This window comes from Stegostoma tigrinum, chromosome 1 (assembly GCF_030684315.1).
Source record: "Stegostoma tigrinum isolate sSteTig4 chromosome 1, sSteTig4.hap1, whole genome shotgun sequence".
Lineage (NCBI taxonomy): Eukaryota > Metazoa > Chordata > Chondrichthyes > Orectolobiformes > Stegostomatidae > Stegostoma > Stegostoma tigrinum.
This window is the reverse complement of record NC_081354.1, coordinates 36,770,855-36,788,927: the sequence shown is the minus strand read 5'-3', so window position 1 is coordinate 36,788,927 and position 18,073 is coordinate 36,770,855. Positions and strand designations below refer to the sequence as shown.

At 40.6% G+C, this 18,073-nt stretch overlaps 2 protein-coding genes across 2 annotated transcripts in view; one reads left to right on the top strand and one right to left on the bottom strand.

Moving 5' to 3' along the window:
• exosc9 (exosome component 9) overlaps window positions 1-7,528 on the top strand; it is a 74,445-nt gene extending 66,917 nt beyond the window's left edge. Inside the window, exon 12 of the mRNA XM_059644674.1 lies at window positions 6,824-7,528. Within this exon, the coding sequence (XP_059500657.1) occupies window positions 6,824-6,920 (97 nt within the window). The 3' untranslated portion in view covers window positions 6,921-7,528. The remainder of the gene's footprint in view (window positions 1-6,823) is intronic.
• A 9,201-nt stretch (window positions 7,529-16,729) lies between these two features.
• Window positions 16,730-18,073, bottom strand: part of ccna2 (cyclin A2) — a 30,182-nt gene continuing 28,838 nt past the window's right edge. The window contains exon 9 of the mRNA XM_059644668.1: window positions 16,730-18,016. Coding sequence (XP_059500651.1) covers window positions 17,953-18,016 — 64 coding nt within the window. The 3' untranslated portion in view covers window positions 16,730-17,952. The remainder of the gene's footprint in view (window positions 18,017-18,073) is intronic.

The window sequence follows — 18,073 nt, the reverse complement described above, 5'->3', positions numbered from 1 at the left end:
TCAGAGTTCTGTAAGTGTTTATCATAATGTGCCCCCTTTTATTACACAGATGAGTGCAGCATCCTTTTGTAACAATATCAACTCTCAAATTTCTGAATCTACTTTAAATTACAAAATAACAAGAACATAACTGATGTGGGCAAATGGGGCACAAGATACTTTAAAAACATAGATATTTGATTCTTGAAATTTCTTGCACAAAATTGTTGTGGTTAAGTCTACATTGGCGAACTATGCCTTGTTTGAATGCAAAAAAGTAGAATGGTGCTCCATTTTCTCCACTGACATTATACTTGATTCACACATGCATACGTACTGCCACCACCACTCCACTGAAATGCTTGGGTGACTATTTATGCAGTGTAATAACAAATGTTTAAAAATATCATGGCTTACTTTCACAGAATCCCTACAGAGTGGAAAAAGGTCATATGGCCCAACAAGTCCACACTGACAATCCAAAGAGCAAACCACCCAAATTTATCCCCTTACCCTATCCCTCTAATTCCCATGGCTAACCCACCACATCCCTGGACACTCTGGGCAATATTGAATGGCAAATTTGCCTAATCTACATGTCTTTGAACAGTGGGAAATATAATCTTGATCTGAAGGGCTTTGTTAGCTTTAGAGGTATGCTACTTCCAGTGAAGATTAGATTTGGTTGCACAGGTACTGTTTCAAAACTGCTGGATGTGCAACGTGAAACTGTTTCAAAATACTATACCTGTGGGATATAATTTTTGCCTTAACACACTAGCTTGCATTGCTATGTTGCATTACTGTGAAGCAAAGAGATGAAATGGATATCTTGCTGGATTAATCCAGAGTTATACCTCGTAGAAAAACACAGGATATGGAATATGTCTGCCAATCAAGAGGGGAAGAAGATCTCAGCAGAGGCAGAGAAGAAAGTGCTACAGTTTTTGGTGCTATCAAGTGGGTAGGATGCAATGTTGCTGTGGAGTTGAAGATGAAGACTGCAGGAGGATGCTAAGTATGGATTAGAAGAGAGTTCGGGGGGGGGGCGTGCAAACTGCAAATAGGTTGTAGCCATAGAGGATTTGACATTTACAGTGGTAGTATCTTATGCAGTGGCAAGAGAGATTATAGGAGAGTGTTTACCACTTTATACCGGATTAAGGATACCTAGAAAGAACTTGGAAGAGGAGAGGAAATTTTGAAATATAATGGTCTGTGTCAATAATATGGAGACAACAGGGGCGAAGGCGTTACTAAGCTACAGCAGGAGTTGGAACTACGTTAAAAATCTAGAAATTGCTATGCCGGCCACACGCTAATTATCGTTGACCAAAAGAACTAATAGCTGCACTTTGAGATGAATAGTGAAGCTACTTCATCTTTTGATGCACAAGCTGGAAGTGCCTGAGGTTTGTTTTCAACTCACTAACAGGGAAGTATGTTTCAGTTCTAACAGAGATAATAGGAACTGCTGATGCTTGAGAATCTGAGATAACAAGGTGTAGAGCTGGATGAACACAGCAGGCCGAGCAGCATCAGAGGTGGGTCTAGACCCGAAACGTCAGCTTTCTTGCACCTCTGCTGCTGCTTGGCCTGCTGTGTTCATCCAGCTCTACACCTTATTATCTATGTTTTAGTTCTAATAATTTTAATTTTTTTATGGATCAGAATATTAATTATAGCCTCCAGCACCTCCATTCCATCATTGTCAGAAGCAACACATGAGAGATTTTTCACTGCTGTTTGCAACAACAATGGGACTGTCCGTCTGGGGCAGAAAGGTGGTAGTCATAGTGGAGCTGTTGGAAGAGCATGGGAGGGGACTGGGACTGTCTGAGGAACCTCCCATTGATTTTAAAGGACAATGCGAGAAGCCCTAAATAAATCATCAGCCATCAGTAATACCAGTATTTTGAATCAGCCCAAGTTCCTGCATGACAATTCTCAGTGGAATAATTAAACATGGACTATTATGGAGCCTACTTGGATATGCTGCAAATTCCTGATTTGAGCATAAATAGGATCTCTGGAGGTCAGATCCTGTTGCGATCCTCTGGTGAATTTCTCAGAATTTCACACTGTTGGTACTGCAAGATCTGTGCCCCAATGTAATACTAATATTGGTGAATGAACAAATGGTTCACTCCATTGGATACTGATACTGATACTGGAAGAAGTTGTATATCTGAAATAGCTTCACCTGATTCAAAATGGGATCAAGATCCCAATGGTAGGTTAAAAAATATTAATTATAAAGGTGAGGATGGAACTTGGGAATGTAAACTGAGAAGTTTTATAATTGTAATGTTGTAAATATTAAAATATTGTAATACAAAGAGAGTGAACAATGACAGGAAATGTTTTAACGAAGTGATTAGAATTCAGAGAAACGTGTTTCACTTTGAAATAAAACAAGATAAAACTAACCAATAATACACACCATAAGTGTGTAAAAAGTTGTGCAACAATGAAGCTAAGGGAATAGGCATATACAGGCATTGCACATTTAACATTGCCCATTTTAGCATTTCTTTGCTTTCCCACCATTAAGTTATTGGGACCAGTATTCTCATTGCTCATACCAAGATTTGTATTAACTTACCTGAATCAATTGCTGCCGTAGAAAGTCAACTAGAAACTGAAAAGGTAATAAAGAATATTTAGTGACAGTAGGAACTGCAGATGCTGGAGAATCTGAGATAACAAGGTGTAGAGCTGGACGAACACAGCAGGCCGAGCAGGAAAGCTACTTGGTATGCTGTGTTCATCCAGCTCTACATCTTGTTATCAAAGGATACTTAGTATGGATTTCAAAAGGGTAGCTTGTGCTTCAACCTTATTGAATTATTTGAAATAACATATAGACAAGGATAATGCATTGGATATGATTTTCATGAATTTTCACAAGGCCTTTGATAGATTCATGAGTCCAATCAGTGCATGTGGAGCTAGGGGACCAACAAAAGGTTGAATGTCTCAAACTACCAGAAATAAAACTAATAATTTAGGAGCTAACTATAGTTAAGCTGGTGTTAGGTGCCACAAGGTCTTCTACAAATTATGGGAAAAGAAGGCAGGCTTCACTTGTGTAGCGACTATAGTTCTATGGCTCTAACTGTCACTTTCAGGATCTCACGACATTATTTTTAAGATGTATTCATTCTTATAATAAATGATAGCTGTTAGCCAATTTCCTTATCAAAAGCTCAGTCAAACACTAGTGTGATTATAATCAAATCTGTCTGTGTGATATTAAAAAAAGGATAAATATTGGCCTGTGTTCAAAATCATGAAGCACTTGGACAGTGTAGATTGAAAAAAAGGCTGTACTTGTTGGGAGAGACATAGAGCTGCAAAAAACACCAAATTAAGACGATGGACCAAAGAAGAAACAGCGACATGAAGGATAGCTTTTTTCAGAGTGGTTAGAATTTAGAATGTACAACTTGTGTGTTTTGGGAGAAGATTCAATAGGTGTCTTTTTTTAAGAAAAAGAGAATTGAATAATCATTTAAAGGAAGAATTCCAGGGCTACAGGATAAAGGCTGGTGATTGGTACTAGTTGACATGGTGTTGCAGAGAGCTGCTGCAGACTGGACAGAGTGAAATGACCAGCTTCTGTGCTGTAACCATTGTATTAATCTAGGATTAGGGCCAAAATGCTGACTCAGTGGTTAGCACTGCTGCCTCACAGCACCAGGGACCCAGGTTTGATTCCAATCTTGGATGAGTATCTGTGTGGAGTTTGCACATTCACTCCATGTCTGCATGGGTTTCTGCTGGATGCTCTGGGAAAGATGTACAGGTTGGGTGGATTGACCATGCTAAATTGCCCTGTTGTCCAGGGGTGTGCAGGCTAAGTGGATTATTAAATGCAGGGTTACAGGGGTGGGATATTCTTCAGCGGGTTGGTGCAAACTCAATGGGCTGAAAGGCCTCTATCTGCACTTTAATTTTGAGTTTATGACATTGGGAACATCTCCACTGCTGTTCTTCAAAATATTGTGGCAGTTTGTTTGCCCTGGAAATAAGACAGGACCTTGATTTAATACCATTTATAGAAGACAGCATCTCCAACCGTGCAGCATTCCCTCAATAATGCGCATGAGTGTTAACCTGAATTTTATGTTCTGATTTCTGGAAGGGTATTCAAATTTAATAATCCCCCATTTAATAACGGTTCGATTCCAACCTCAGGCGACTGTCTGTGTGGGGTTTGCACATTTTCCCCGTGTCTGCGTGGGTTTCCTCTGGGTGCTCCGGTTTCCTCCCACAGTCCAGAGATGTGCAGGTTAGGTGGATCGGCCATGCTAAATTGCCTGTAGTGTTCAGGGGTGTGTGGGTTATAGGGGGATGGGTCTGGGTGGGATGCTTCAAGGGGCGGTGTAAACTTGTCGGGCCGAAGGGCCTGTTTCCACACTGTAGGGAATCTAATCTAATCTAATCTTGTAAATTGAGACGAGTGCCGACAGTTGAGTCAATGCTGATTGCTGGAACTACTATTGATCAATACTTAAACAATTTGGATTGTGGGATCAGATACATACTATCAAGATTTGAGACTGATGATAAATTGATTATGATAATTAAAACTGAGGAAGAATGTGCCAAAACGCAAGCATTAATTAATCTTGCCAAATGGCTATGTAAGTAGCAGTGCTATTCAAAACAGAAGTTTGAGGCGGTATATTTTAATCAGATAAATAAGGAACCACCTAATCCTTGGAAGATGAGTCTAAACGTGTTAGCGCAAAGGAATGAATATTTCCAAAATAGATGTATCTTGACAAAGTTTTCCATCTTGCACTTATCAGGACAGCTTACAAAAAAATACTGCTGTAAAGGGAAACCACGTTTGTATGAGAAAACATGCTGATTGGTTGACATGGAAAATTCACCAGTTAATGATAACTGACAGTCAAGCAAGGATGTTGTTAAACTTGAAAGAGTTCAAAAAAGATTTGCAAGATTGTTGCCAGGGTTGGAGCTTTTGAGCTATAGAGAGCGGTTGAATAGACTGGGGCTATTTTCTCTGGAGTGTCGGAGGCTGAGGGGCGACCTTATAGAGGTTTATAAAATCATGAGGCGACTGGATAGGTGAAGAGTCAGAGTGTTTCCCCCAGGGTAGGGAAATTCAAAACTAGAGGACATAGGTTTATGGTGAGAGGGGAAGATTTAAAATGGACATAAGGGGTGACTTTTTCATGCAGAGGATGGTGTGTGTATGGAATGAACTACCAGAGAAAATGGTGTTACAATTGCAACATGTAAAAAGCATTTGGATGAGTTTCTGCATGGGAATGGTTTGGAGATATGGATTAAATGCTGGCAAATGAGTCTAGATTAATTTAGGATATCTGGTTGGCGTGGATGAGTTGGACCGAAGGGTCTGTTTCTATGTTGTACAGCTCTGTGATTCAATAACTTCCAAGATTTGACTGGTTTTGGTCACAGCATTGTTCTGAGAAATGAACCTTAGAAAAAATGACACCTGCTTTGTTGAGTTGAAACAAACACAATATGTGTGCATGTTCTTTCTGTCCACAAAAATCGGGGTTCTGTTTCTTGTGTGTAGCTTCCAGTACACATAAGTGTGCCACACTGTAAGCTTGACTTAAGTTAGTTGCAAATGCAATTCCTGGTGTATTCGGGGTGACATAATAAATGTGATTCCATTACTGGACAATATCACAGGCTGGTTGGAAACAATCAGTACCTTGCTTGTCTGAATTACCCAAAGGGATATGCCATTTCATACAAATGGTCAGTTGTTTTGATGTAGAACCCACATACCTGGCATTACACTGGCACTGAAAATCATATACCATATCATTCATTTGTATGATAGGCAGAACAGCCTCATGTCTTGATAGCAGTGTCCTATAAGTCCATGTTGTTTCTGCATAGCAGCACATTGAAACAGCTAGTCTTTGCTATTATTCAAGTTTTTGGGATACCTTTTAACTTACTAAGGTAATCTGGGGTAGACTGGGTACTTCTTAGCTCTAGAAGTGATGGTAGGCCTGTTTGTAAGTTTGCACAATACACAGTGAGAAATGATCTGATCAGGCCAGCCACTATCCTGCAGGATGAGTTTGAGCCGTATTTCAACATCATCGGGCTTGCACAGTAAATAAATGGCTCAGGTTCTACATACAAGGTTGTCAGTAAGGCCAACTGATAACACGTGGACATGCACGAATCCAATGTGTATAGGTTTGTGGTGATGAGTTTCTGGGAGACTGTAATACAGAACCTGCCCCTTCACTTAGCTACGACTTCAAGGAAAGGGAGCTGATTTGACTGCTCCATTTTAGAGGTTGAGTGCAGACTGGAGTCCATTAAGCTGTCTAGGGAATTTCCTGCATGCAGCTATGAATTCAACTGTAAACTAAATCTAAGGGTACATGTAAATCTAGGGGTGATGAAAAGTAGTCCTGTGGATTAACAAAGCTATGAAATATACAAAATAACATTAGGATTCATAGAGGAACAGCATTCCGAAGCAGAAAATTTAAATGTTAAGCTTGTATAGAACCTTGATTTAGACCATGGTTGTAGTAGTATGCCTATTTCTGGTTTGCATGTTTTGTAAAAAGGGTAAAAAAAACTAGAGTGCAAAAGACCATTTATGACGATGAGACTGAGTGGCTGAAGTGACCAAGACTGACCAGGTTGGGGCTGTTTTTCTCTATAAAAGGCAACATTGAGAGGTGATCAGAGAGGTTTTTAAAATTATAAAGGGGTTAAGTAGGGTAGATGTAAATGAAATCTGTAAGTCAGTAACACACAAGTTAATTACTGAAGGTGATGATCTAATGTTTTTATTTTATCCTTTTAGAAAACTAAATTCTGAAGAAGCACCACAAATATCAACAAGAAAAATAGTACCAAAAAACAAAAACAAGAAAAAACAGAAGAAAAGAGGCCAGCTGTGAAATTACCTGTCAAATAATTTGATGATGGAACCTTCTGAAGCTATATATAAGTGCATTACTTTGCCATACATGTTAATGTGTTATCGTTGGAGGAGGCATATAAAATTGCACCGTTGCAGGTGTTAAGAAATGGATTTCACTTGATATTCTTTATATTTACTTATTTGTAACAAGTGACTGTTTTTCAAATATGTAAAACTTTATTTGGATAAGTTCATTTAAATAGTCTTTTGGGTCTTTGCTAACCCTTTATTGATACCTTGTTGACTAATTGGCAACATCTCAGGGGTTTTAAATTTCAATTCATTATGTCTGTGGTTATTTTAGCAGTTTCACCTTTGTTGCTACTTAATGGTTCAGCTTAGACCTTTCTGCTATTTGTGCAAAGGTTGTCTACGAGAGCTGTAAAGTAAATTTTATCTTACCCCAACTTTTTAAATTTGCCTTTTTATTCCTCCTTTCAACCAAGTTTATTAATACACCTGGATGTTGACCTGTTTAAGTTTATTTTCTTGAATATAATCCTGTAGAGAATTTTTGAAATTGAATGAACAGCTCTGAAGCACCGTTCTTACAATTAAAACCTTGCTTGACCATTTGGAATCTGACCATTATGTTTAATTGTATTTTCTGTTTGAGTTTCAGTTTTTACGCAGAGTAATGAACGACAATTAGCATTTCTGAAATCACTTTTTCATCATAATACACCTACTGACATTTTACAGGCATAAGGAAAAATGAGCACTGAGCCAAGGAAGAAGATATAGTGCTATTAATTGATCCTTAAGGACCTGTATTAATAGGGTGGTGATGGTTGCCCAATGACCTTTTTGCCAGGAATTTATTGCTGAGATGATCTCAGTTATGTTAACCCACTCAATTATTTGTCCTTGCCACTACTACAGAAGGGAAAATTAGGTGGAATTTTGAGGAGGTGGGGCTAGGTATGAAATCTGAAGGGTTGCTCTCAAGTCAGTGGAATGTTGTTTTTTCCTGCTGTGATGTGATCTTACCAGATGTGAGTAATACAAGTGTTGATGGGTAACAGATTAGTGGCAAACAGATTGCAGCACCACAGGTAAAGACTGGTAAATCCTTGGAGGACAGGACTTTCAGTGACAATCCCTTTGATCCTTGCATGCTACATCTGTAGATAGTGCTGTGGAGGGAATCCTCCATAAAGAGCCTTGAAGCTGAAGCCCCAAATAATCTTAATGATTCTACAGAGCTATCTACAGATGTCTGCACCTTAAGGAGTGCCCATATTCTGCTTGTTGCTGCAGTGCCTACTACTTTTGTTGGAGCAGCTGGCAAAACATCTGGGGTGGCTGGTCAACCTCTATCATTAATTGGACAGCACTCTGAGGTTGCCTTTTTCATTGGTCTGCAGTAGGTTTGAGAATGTAGGAAATTGGGCATCAGGAGATTTAGAATTGACTTTCGCTCCTGGTCCCTGTAACTCCTCATGGTTGGTAAGATTCATAAGGTAAAGTTGTGTAGTCTAACTCACTATCAGTCCGCTTGCGCGCTCTCTCTCTCTCATTAAAGCAAGACAACAGTTGGTAACCTGGGGGACACCAGACCTCAGAAAGGGAGAAGTTAGGAATGTGGGAGCTTCATAATAACCGCAGCCAGTGTTGGAGTCACTAATCATAAACCAGCCATTTCACCAACTGAGCTAACAGAACCCTCCATAACTGTTTGGATAAATGAATGAGTGTTTTGCTGTCCTTGGGATAGAGATATACATGAGGCCATTTTGAAGTTGCAATTCTTTCCCAACAACATTGAAGGAGTGGTGATTATATTTCCATTTCAGGAGATGGTGTGCTTGGAAGAACCTTGCAGGTCGTGTTCCCATGTATCTGCTATCTTTGTCCTTGTATGTAGTGGAGGTCACAGTTTGGAAAGCATTGTTGGAAGAACTGGTCAAGTTGCTGCAGTGCACCTTGATAGTTTGAGTTGTCAGGAGTCAGTGTCTGAGAGTAAGTGAGTAGATTGTTTTGTAAGTAAGTACCAGTTGATAGAAGGGATTGTCAACAGTGCTATCCTTTCACTTAAGGAATTTAAGCAAAAGAGCCAGAATATTGGATTTTTTAAAAAATCAAAGTCACAAATGATACTGAATATTATGCAATCAGCAAACATTCTCCACTTCTGACCTCATGATTGAAGGTCATTGATGAAATAAGTCATATAGCACAGAAACAGGAGTCTTTGATCTAACCAGTCCAGGTTGACCATAATCCCAAACTATACTAGTCCCATGTAGCTGTACTTGGCCCATTGCCCTCCAAACCTGTACTTATCCAAAATGCCTTTTAATTGATGTAACTGTATCCACATCCACCACTTCCTCTGAAAGTTCATTCCACACAGTGTAAAAAGTTACCCCACATGTTCTTTTTAAATCTATCCCCTCTCACCATGAAAATATGCCTACTAATATTGAAATCCCCAATGTAGGGAAAAGACATCTGCTATTCACCTTATCTATGTTCCTAATGATTTTATAAACCTCTATAAGGTCATCCCTCAACCTCTTATGCTCCAGTGATAAACATTTCAGCCTAATGAGACCCTATAACCCATTCCTGGCAAACCTTTTCTGAACTCTCCAGCTTGATGATAAACATTCTATCCTAAGCAGAGTGCCCTTACCTCTAAACTAGGAGGTCTAGGTTCAAAGGCTTCCTGCTCCAGAACAGGTCAGGGTAGTGTACAGCAAATAATACTGGAGTATACAACAATGATCAAAATTGAAGGCTGTGTAATGGAACGTATGTAGCAATGCATGAACTGACTTCTCAAGTAGAAGTAAATGTATGATCTGAAAATTATCAAAACAAAGTTGCAAGATGACAAAGGCCTTAACCTGTATATATGGGAAAATGGCGAGGAATGATAAAGAATAATGGAGATGTTAGAGCATAAGAGAAGGCTATCTGGAAATATAAAAACAGATTACCTTTTTAAAATTTGTAGAAATGTTAAGCATAAAGGTAGGCAATCCTCCACTAGAGGTAGAGTCTGGAAAATAAAGGAAAATGAGAAAATGGCAGTTGCATCTCCTCCATTCAAGAAACAAGTAGACAAAGCCAGAATCCACTTATCTTAAGATAATAAAATGTGAGGCTGGATGAACACAGCAGGCCAAGCAGCATCTCAGGAGCACAAAAGCCGACGTTTCGGGCCTAGACCCTTCATCAGAGAGGGGGATGGGGAGAGGGAACTGGAATAAATAGGGAGAGAGGGGGAGGCGGACCGAAGATGGAGAGTAAAGAAGATGGGTGGAGAGAGTGTAGGTGGGGAGGTAGGGAGGGGATAGGTCAGTCCAGGGAAGACGGACAGGTCAAGGAGGTGGGATGAGGTTAGTAGGTAGCTGGGGGTGCGGCTTGGGGTGGGAGGAAGGGATGGGTGAGAGGAAGAACCGGTTAGGGAGGCAGAGACAGGTTGGACTGGTTTTGGGATGCAGTGGGTGGGGGGGGAAGAGCTGGGCTGGTTGTGTGGTGCAGTGGGGGGAGGGGACGAACTGGGCTGGTTTAGGGATGCAGTTGGGGAAGGGGAGATTTTGAAACTGGTGAAGTCCACATTGATACCATATGGCTGCAGGGTTCCCAGGCGGAATATGATTTGCTGTTCCTGCAACCTTCGGGTGGCATCATTGTGGCACTGCAGGAGGCCCATGATGGACATGTCATCTAGAGAATGGGAGGGGGAGTGGAAATGGTTTGCGACTGGGAGGTGCAGTTGTTTGTTGCGAACTGAGCGGAGGTGTTCTGCAAAGCGGTCCCCAAGCCTCCGCTTGGTTTCCCCAATGTAGAGGAAGCCGCACCGGGTACAGTGGATGCAGTATACCACATTGGTTAATGTGCAGGTGAACCTCTGCTTAATGTGGAATGTCATCTTGGGGCCTGGGATGGGGGTGAGGGAGGTGGTGTGGGGACAGGTGTAGCATTTCCTGCGGTTGCAGGGGAAGGTGCCAGGTGTGGTGGGGTTGGAGGGCAGTGTGGAGCGAACAAGGGAGTCACGGAGAGAGTGGTCTCTCCGGAAAGCTGACAGGGGAGGGGATGGAAAAATGTCTTGGGTGGTGGGGTCGGATTGTAAATGGCGGAAGTGTCGGAGGATAATGCGTTGTATCCAGAGGTTGGTAGAGTGGTGTGTGAGAACGAGGGGGAACCTCTTGAGGCGGTTGTGGCGGGGGTGGGGTATGAGGGATGTGTTGCGGGAAATACGGGAGACACGGTCAAGGGCGTTCTCGATCACTGTGGGGGGAAAGTTGCGGTCCTTAAAGAACTTGGACATCTGGGATGTGGGCTGCACCTCCCAGTCGCAAACCATTTCCACTCCCCCTCCCATTCTCTAGGTGACCTGTCCATCATGGGCCTCCTGCACTGCCACAATGATGCCACCCGAAGGTTGCAGGAACAGCAACTCATATTCCGCCTGGGAACCCTGCAGCCATATGGTATCAATGTGGACTTCACCAGTTTCAAAATCTCCCCTTCGCCAACTGCATCCCTAAACCAGCCCAGTTCGTCCCCTCCCCCCACTGCACCACACAACCAGCCCAGCTCTTCCCCCCCCACCCACTGCATCCCAAAACCAGTCCAACCTGTCTCTGCCTCCCTAACCGGTTCTTCCTCTCACCCATCCCTTCCTCCCACCCCAAGCCGCACCCCCAGCTACCTACTAACCTCATCTCACCTCCTTGACCTGTCCGTCTTCCCTGGACTGACCTATCCCCTCCCTACCTCCCCACCTACACTCTCTCCACCCATCTTCTTTACTCTCCATCTTCGGTCCGCCTCCCCCTCTCTCCCTATTTATTCCAGTTCCCTCTCCCCATCCCCCTCTCTGAAGAAGGGTCTAGGCCCGAAACGTCAGCTTTTGTGCTCCTGAGATGCTGCTTGGCCTGCTGTGTTCATCCAGCCTCACATTTTATTATCTTGGAATTCTCCAGCATCTGCAGTTCCCATTATCTCATCCACTTATCTTAACATCCGTTAAGTAATGAATTGTAGTATTTTCCGAGAGGTTGTAGCTCGGTATTTCAAAAATCAAAGACAATGTGTAGGGCAGATGAACACAGCAGGCCAAGCAGCATCAGAGTAGGCAAGTTGACGTTTCAGGTCTGGACCCTTCAGAAGTGGGGGAGGGGAAAGGGGATTCTGAGATAAATAGGGAGAAAGTGGGAGGCAGATAGAAAATGGCGTGTAGAGCTGGATGAACACAGTCTCCAGCATTGGCAGTTCCTACTATCTCATTTCAAAAATCAATGTGGTTTTGAGGAAGAGAAACGGTTCATCATTTAAGAATTCTTTGAGAAAACAACAAGCAACATAGATGAAGGGAAACTCATGTAAGCGTTGTATACCAGAGGGCATTTGACAAGGTCCACAAAGATTACTGCATAGAATAAGAATAATGAAAGACAGAAAGATGTGTGTGTGGGGATATGACATATGAGGCAACCAGTGCTATCTATGCTAATAGGAAAAGGTATAAATGGATCATGTTTGGTTTGATGAGTGTATTTCCACATCAATACAATCACAACTTTAAAGTGACTCGAATGATGTTTGCTGAATTTGTTTACGATGCCAACATGGATATTTAAGTAAGTTGTGAAGAGGACATATCTATATGTCTTTGCAGATTCATTAAGTGAATGGGTTGAAAGTAGCAAGTGGACTATAAACATGGAAAAATGCGAACGTGTTCATAGAAAAGCAGCATATTTAAATATAAATATTGCCAAATTCTGTAGCACGGAAGGATTTAAGTGCATGAATCAAAGTTAGTGTACAGATACAGCAAGTAATCTGGAAGGAAATTAGAATGGTGTACTTTGTTACAAGAGTAATGTAAGAGATTGGGACGTTTTGCTACAGGTATACAGTGCATTGTTTGAAATATAAATCAGAATGCTGAGCAGTGTTTGTCTCTAACAAAGGATATAGTTGCATTCAAATAAATGTCCTACAGATGCTGGTGATCTGTAGTAAAAGTGCTAGAGAAACTCAGCAGGTCTAACAACAACTGAGGAGAGAAAAAGTTAAGTGAATATCCACACAATGCTTGTGTGTTTCATTCACTGCCACATCTCTTCCAGATATACCCACCATGTAGTTGTTCTGGGCTTGTTCCATTGAAATCATACTGGACTCAAATCAACTGTTTCTCTCTCTCCCCCCCACAGACATTGCCAGACCAATGTTTCTCCAGCACTTTGTTAACTTCAATAACTGATTGCACCAGAAGCAATGAAAGGTAATCCCACTGAAACAGAAAATATGCCAAGGGGAAATTCTCAGGTTGATGCTGAAAGCATGTTACCTTGTGGGACTTTAATTACAGGATATTTCTGAAAATTAAGATATTTCATATTTAAAACAGATGAAAAAAGTGTGTCTTTGGAACTCATCCTCACAGCAGTTGGGGGGCAGTGCATGGGAAGAAGAAAGGTCACTGAATATTTAAGACAAAGGGAGTTAACCTTTTGAATTGAACAGATCTCTTAGTTAGAAAAGTAGAATGAAGTCAGTGTCAGCCATAACTTAAAGGGCAGAGCAAGCTTTGTGATCAGAGATAATGGGAACTGCAGATGCTGGAGAATCCAAGATAACAAAGTGTGTAGCTGGATGAACACAGCAGGCCAAGCAGCTTCTCAGGAGCACAAAAGCTGACGTTTCAGGCCTAGACCCTTCAGAGGGTTTGTGCAGTTTGGGAGTGAGTGGGTGGGGTGGGGGGTGGGGGCAGGGTGTTGGTGAGTGGTTGGGGGCTATGGGGTGGAGCAAATGGTCCATGCTAATTTGTGTATAGATCATTTTGCTCAAAGACAGCATGCATATTACGAGTAGCACAAATACTGGAATGGAAAAAAGGCAAAAAAAGTGTACTTTCTTCTAGTGTGAATGATAGCAGTGATAAGTAGACAGGTTTTGGGACATGGTACTATGTCAAAAGGTGATGGCTAGATAAGGATGGAAAGGGATTGTCACCTTTTCTGTAATCACATAGGAGGACAAACATATCCTTTTTCAGGTGTTTTGGTACTGTAATAAGTGGAAACTTCAAGGGAATTCAAATGTAGAGCACTGGGAAATGGAAACACAAACAGATTTAAAAGATATGTTCAGTTATTTGAGGAACGGGATGTTGGGAGACTGGGCAATAGTTTGCAAGGGTGATGGTGTAAAAACTTACTTATTTTTGAGTGGGGCAGGGCAGGGTTGTGAAGATGGCAAAATTTAGAAAGAGAGTCAGGGAGATAATTGTTCTTTCTTTCGGAGGGAAACAAGATCAATTAGCATGGGAACCAAGAAGGGAGACTGGATGGTCAGCTATTTGGTGGGTACAAGCTTGAGGAAGCAACAAGGTTAATGTTGTTAACAGAGCAAAGGGGAGCTCTCGAGGAAGTTTAGCCTGGTGGGCTGGTAGAGGTGTGGGAAGCAGCAGCTACATTTCTCCATCATGGTGACAGATCAACAATCATGTTTATCTTGCTTATCACTACAGTTGAGAATAATGTTAAAATAGTTAGCATCTGTGTACATGTTGCAATCTGAGTTTTTAATAAAACTCATTGTCTTGTTGCTGTTTAATGATCTAGCAGGATGCCTAAACTAGTCGTCCATCATTCTCTTACAAGTCTGCGATTTGGTGCTTAAAGGGTTTGTGGATAAAGGACTTGCTAGGTTTTACTTGAAACTCAGACTTTAAGAGGCATATGAATAAGTCAGTTGTGTTAGCAAGGCAAAGGCTACTTTTTGACAAATCGCAAGGAAGTAATGCTTGGGAAGAAGAAAGGATAAAGTGAATTCGATGAAGTCAAAAATCTTATTGGGTGATGGAAATAGAGACCACAAGATGAGAGAAACAGTGAGGCAGCCGTGAATGCCATAAACCTTTGGAAAGAACTAATGATGGATGTGAAGCAGGAACAAAATTTAGGGTGTCAAGAAAAATCAAACTGGACTTCAAAATAGTTTGATCACATCTTTCAGTATTTTGGTATTCTGAAAAAAAGAGTGATCTACTACTTCACAAAAGTATAAGTTGAAACCATTGTTCAGTAAAACCCTGGGGCGGGGCAGGGGGGGGAAATTGCTAACTTTTAAGTTAGCAATCAGACAACTTGCCAGTGTTTTTTCTAAAAAGAATGTTGGCTCGTCAGCAAAAAGCAGCTGACGATCAACAACATCCTTCAAAAATGTTGAATATCTGAACACCCTGTTTTTACAAAAATTTTCATGGGAAAACCCAACATAAATGCTAATATAACCAAATGATTGGAAAAACTGAACACAAAAAGGAGTCAAGAGCAGTCCTAGTCATGTGGATGTGCTAGATGAGGCTTTTGAAGAGGAATGTGGGCATACTGATCAAGTAGTATGGTTGGTTAAACAGTCAGTTGCATGGGATCTAGTTTTTGATTAGAGAAGTTTGATATGACAGGTGGAAGCCAATTGAAGAGATTTAAACTTAAAACTGAAGATGGTCATGATTTGGAAGATGTAGTCAAAGAGTTGAGGTCAAGAGAAGTTCAAAATAGAGTGGTTATTTGCAATGATGAATCCAAATCTTGGTTAAGGTTGACAGCTTTAAAATGATTACAAAAGCAAGAGAACAGTTCAATCATCATGGGAAGCATGAAAGCATGCAATTACAAAATACAACTACTAAAAGACAATTTTGAGATGAACCAGCAGATTTTAGGGAGGTTTGGACTTAAGAATTTGGAGAAGAGACTGGCCATGCAGAGGCAGCTGACTAAAGAGTTTTGATTTTGGTGACAAACATTAATTTGCTCCACCTATTTTCTGAGTGCAACACTGGGACAGATGGTGGTTAGAGGTTACAGATGACAGTTTGTAGTGAAGATAAGCTAGGGGCTATCTTGAAACTGTGAACAGTTGTGATCAACAACAGCAAGACCCTAGCTGTATTTCATCGAATACAGCCAGATCTAGCTACAAATGGCTGATCACACAGGAGGGAGGATTTCAGGACCCAAGCCATAGGATGGGCACAGGTGTAGAATTTTACTGATATGAAAGTAGGCAGACCTGACAGGAGTGGAAGGATAACAAAATGGTCAGGCAGTTGCTAGGGAGAAATTCTGGCAGGGACTGAAGATAATTGCAAATTACTTGATTTATGACCTGTGGTTACTGAACCACTTGAAATAGTTTTGTTTAATATTCTGATTTAATTAACAATCCCAAGCCTTTTATTCACTCTACACAGTCGAGCATCTTAATAAGCCTCCTCTGAACCCTCAAGACCTCATCTTTCCAACGTCTTAACCAGACTAAAACTTTGGTTGGTTTTAGCTGAACCGTTTTAAAAAAGTATCTTGGAGGTTTTGCTTTACAAATAATAGTATTACATACAAAAACCAGTATTCCAACACTACTTATCCTATCAAATTCATGGTTACATTTAACAGTAGATGAAATATGCACTCTAGTTCCTTCTGCTCTTGCACTACACCCCAAAAATTGTGCCATTAGTGTCTCTCCAGAAGAGATTTGCTTCTAACTTACCAAATTAAACTGCATCTACCCATCTTTAAACCAAAGTGTTCTGCAGTTTGCTACAATCCTGCTCACCAGGATTGCACTGCAACTCAATTATCCACAAACCTAGACACTACTTTACCAAAGTTCAGGTCATTTGTATACCAGAAAAGCACAGTGCTTGGCTTCAAAACAAAAAGAACCAAAAAAATGAAACTGCAGTTTTAAAGCACTTACAAGATTATGAACCTAATGAAAATACAAATATTAAAACAGAATCCAACATTCATACTCAAGCTCAGTAGATTTAATGCATGTTTATTTGTAAATTTGTTACATATTCCATAATTTACATTGGAAGCCATTTGAGTAGGCATGGTAACAAGGGCTTGATTTTTCCCTGCCTAGTTATGCCATTGTTTTCAGGCACAAAATAAGATGTTTTATAAAGTTTAGTGCAGCCAAAAGGTAGAAGGCACACCTAACAACAGAAATTAAAAAATGTTCATGTGTTAATTGTTCAGTTATAATGAAAACTCCCTCTTTCCATCACATACTTCAGTCCAAAAAGCCAATGGGTTGTATTTTGAAAGAGGAGTGTAGATAAAGAGAAAGCTCAAAGTTCATGAAATGTTCAGCACATTTGCTTTCCTTATTCAAAAGCAAGGATTTTCTGATTTCTGTTAAAGGCAGTATTTTATCCAAAAACAGGGTCAAATTTAATATCCTTATGAACTACAAAACATTTGCCTATTCACATCTGATAGTGCAAGAATTTTAACCCCAACTGACAAGCAGTAGGGAAATGGCATCAATGGAATTGGACATCATATGCAAAATAATTAATCCTCAACAACAGTATGCCAAATGCTCTCATAGCTACATTGGAGGATTGTGCTTTTTGTCATAATATTGAACATACCCCAACAGGCCCATATTGCAGTCATTATAATCTGCATCCGAAAGCTTTCTCCTCCCCCCTCAAATTATGGAAGCACCACTAGGTCTTACTAAATTAGTGCACTGGGCAAGACTGGCCATATTTAATCCACTTGACAGGTTTAATTAACATTTGTTCAGCTGACATTGGTTGAAAGAAGCCAGTCAGGATCATTATAAAATAATACATCGGCATTCTTTAAAAAAATACCTAATATTCTACTTGCAATAAAAAATTGTATGCACATAGTTTTACCAAGTGAATTAACAAAACGTGTCCTATTAGTTCATTCAGGCTTGGTTATTTTAGCTCTAAATATAAAAAGTTGTGTGCAATGGGATTGCACGTGTTCATAATTCAGAAATGTACAAGTATAAAACATATTTCAGCTGTTGTAATATCCCACAGAAGTTAGCAAGTTAAATTGCAGTTATCCAGTGCTGGAAGTTGCAGTGGCAGGTTGGTCAAAGTCCACATTATATTTCAAAAAAAAAAACTGAGCTGTACAAAAATACTCTTCAGATTTCAAACGTATGCAATATATACACACTAAACAAGGTTGATAGCATCACTGTTTTAAAAGCAGCAGGTCCAAAGAAAGTGGTGGATCAATGTTTGACACACCATGATATCTGCAAGAGAAAATTCATCAAGTGAGAAATGACTGTTCCGTGATTAATACTGAAGCA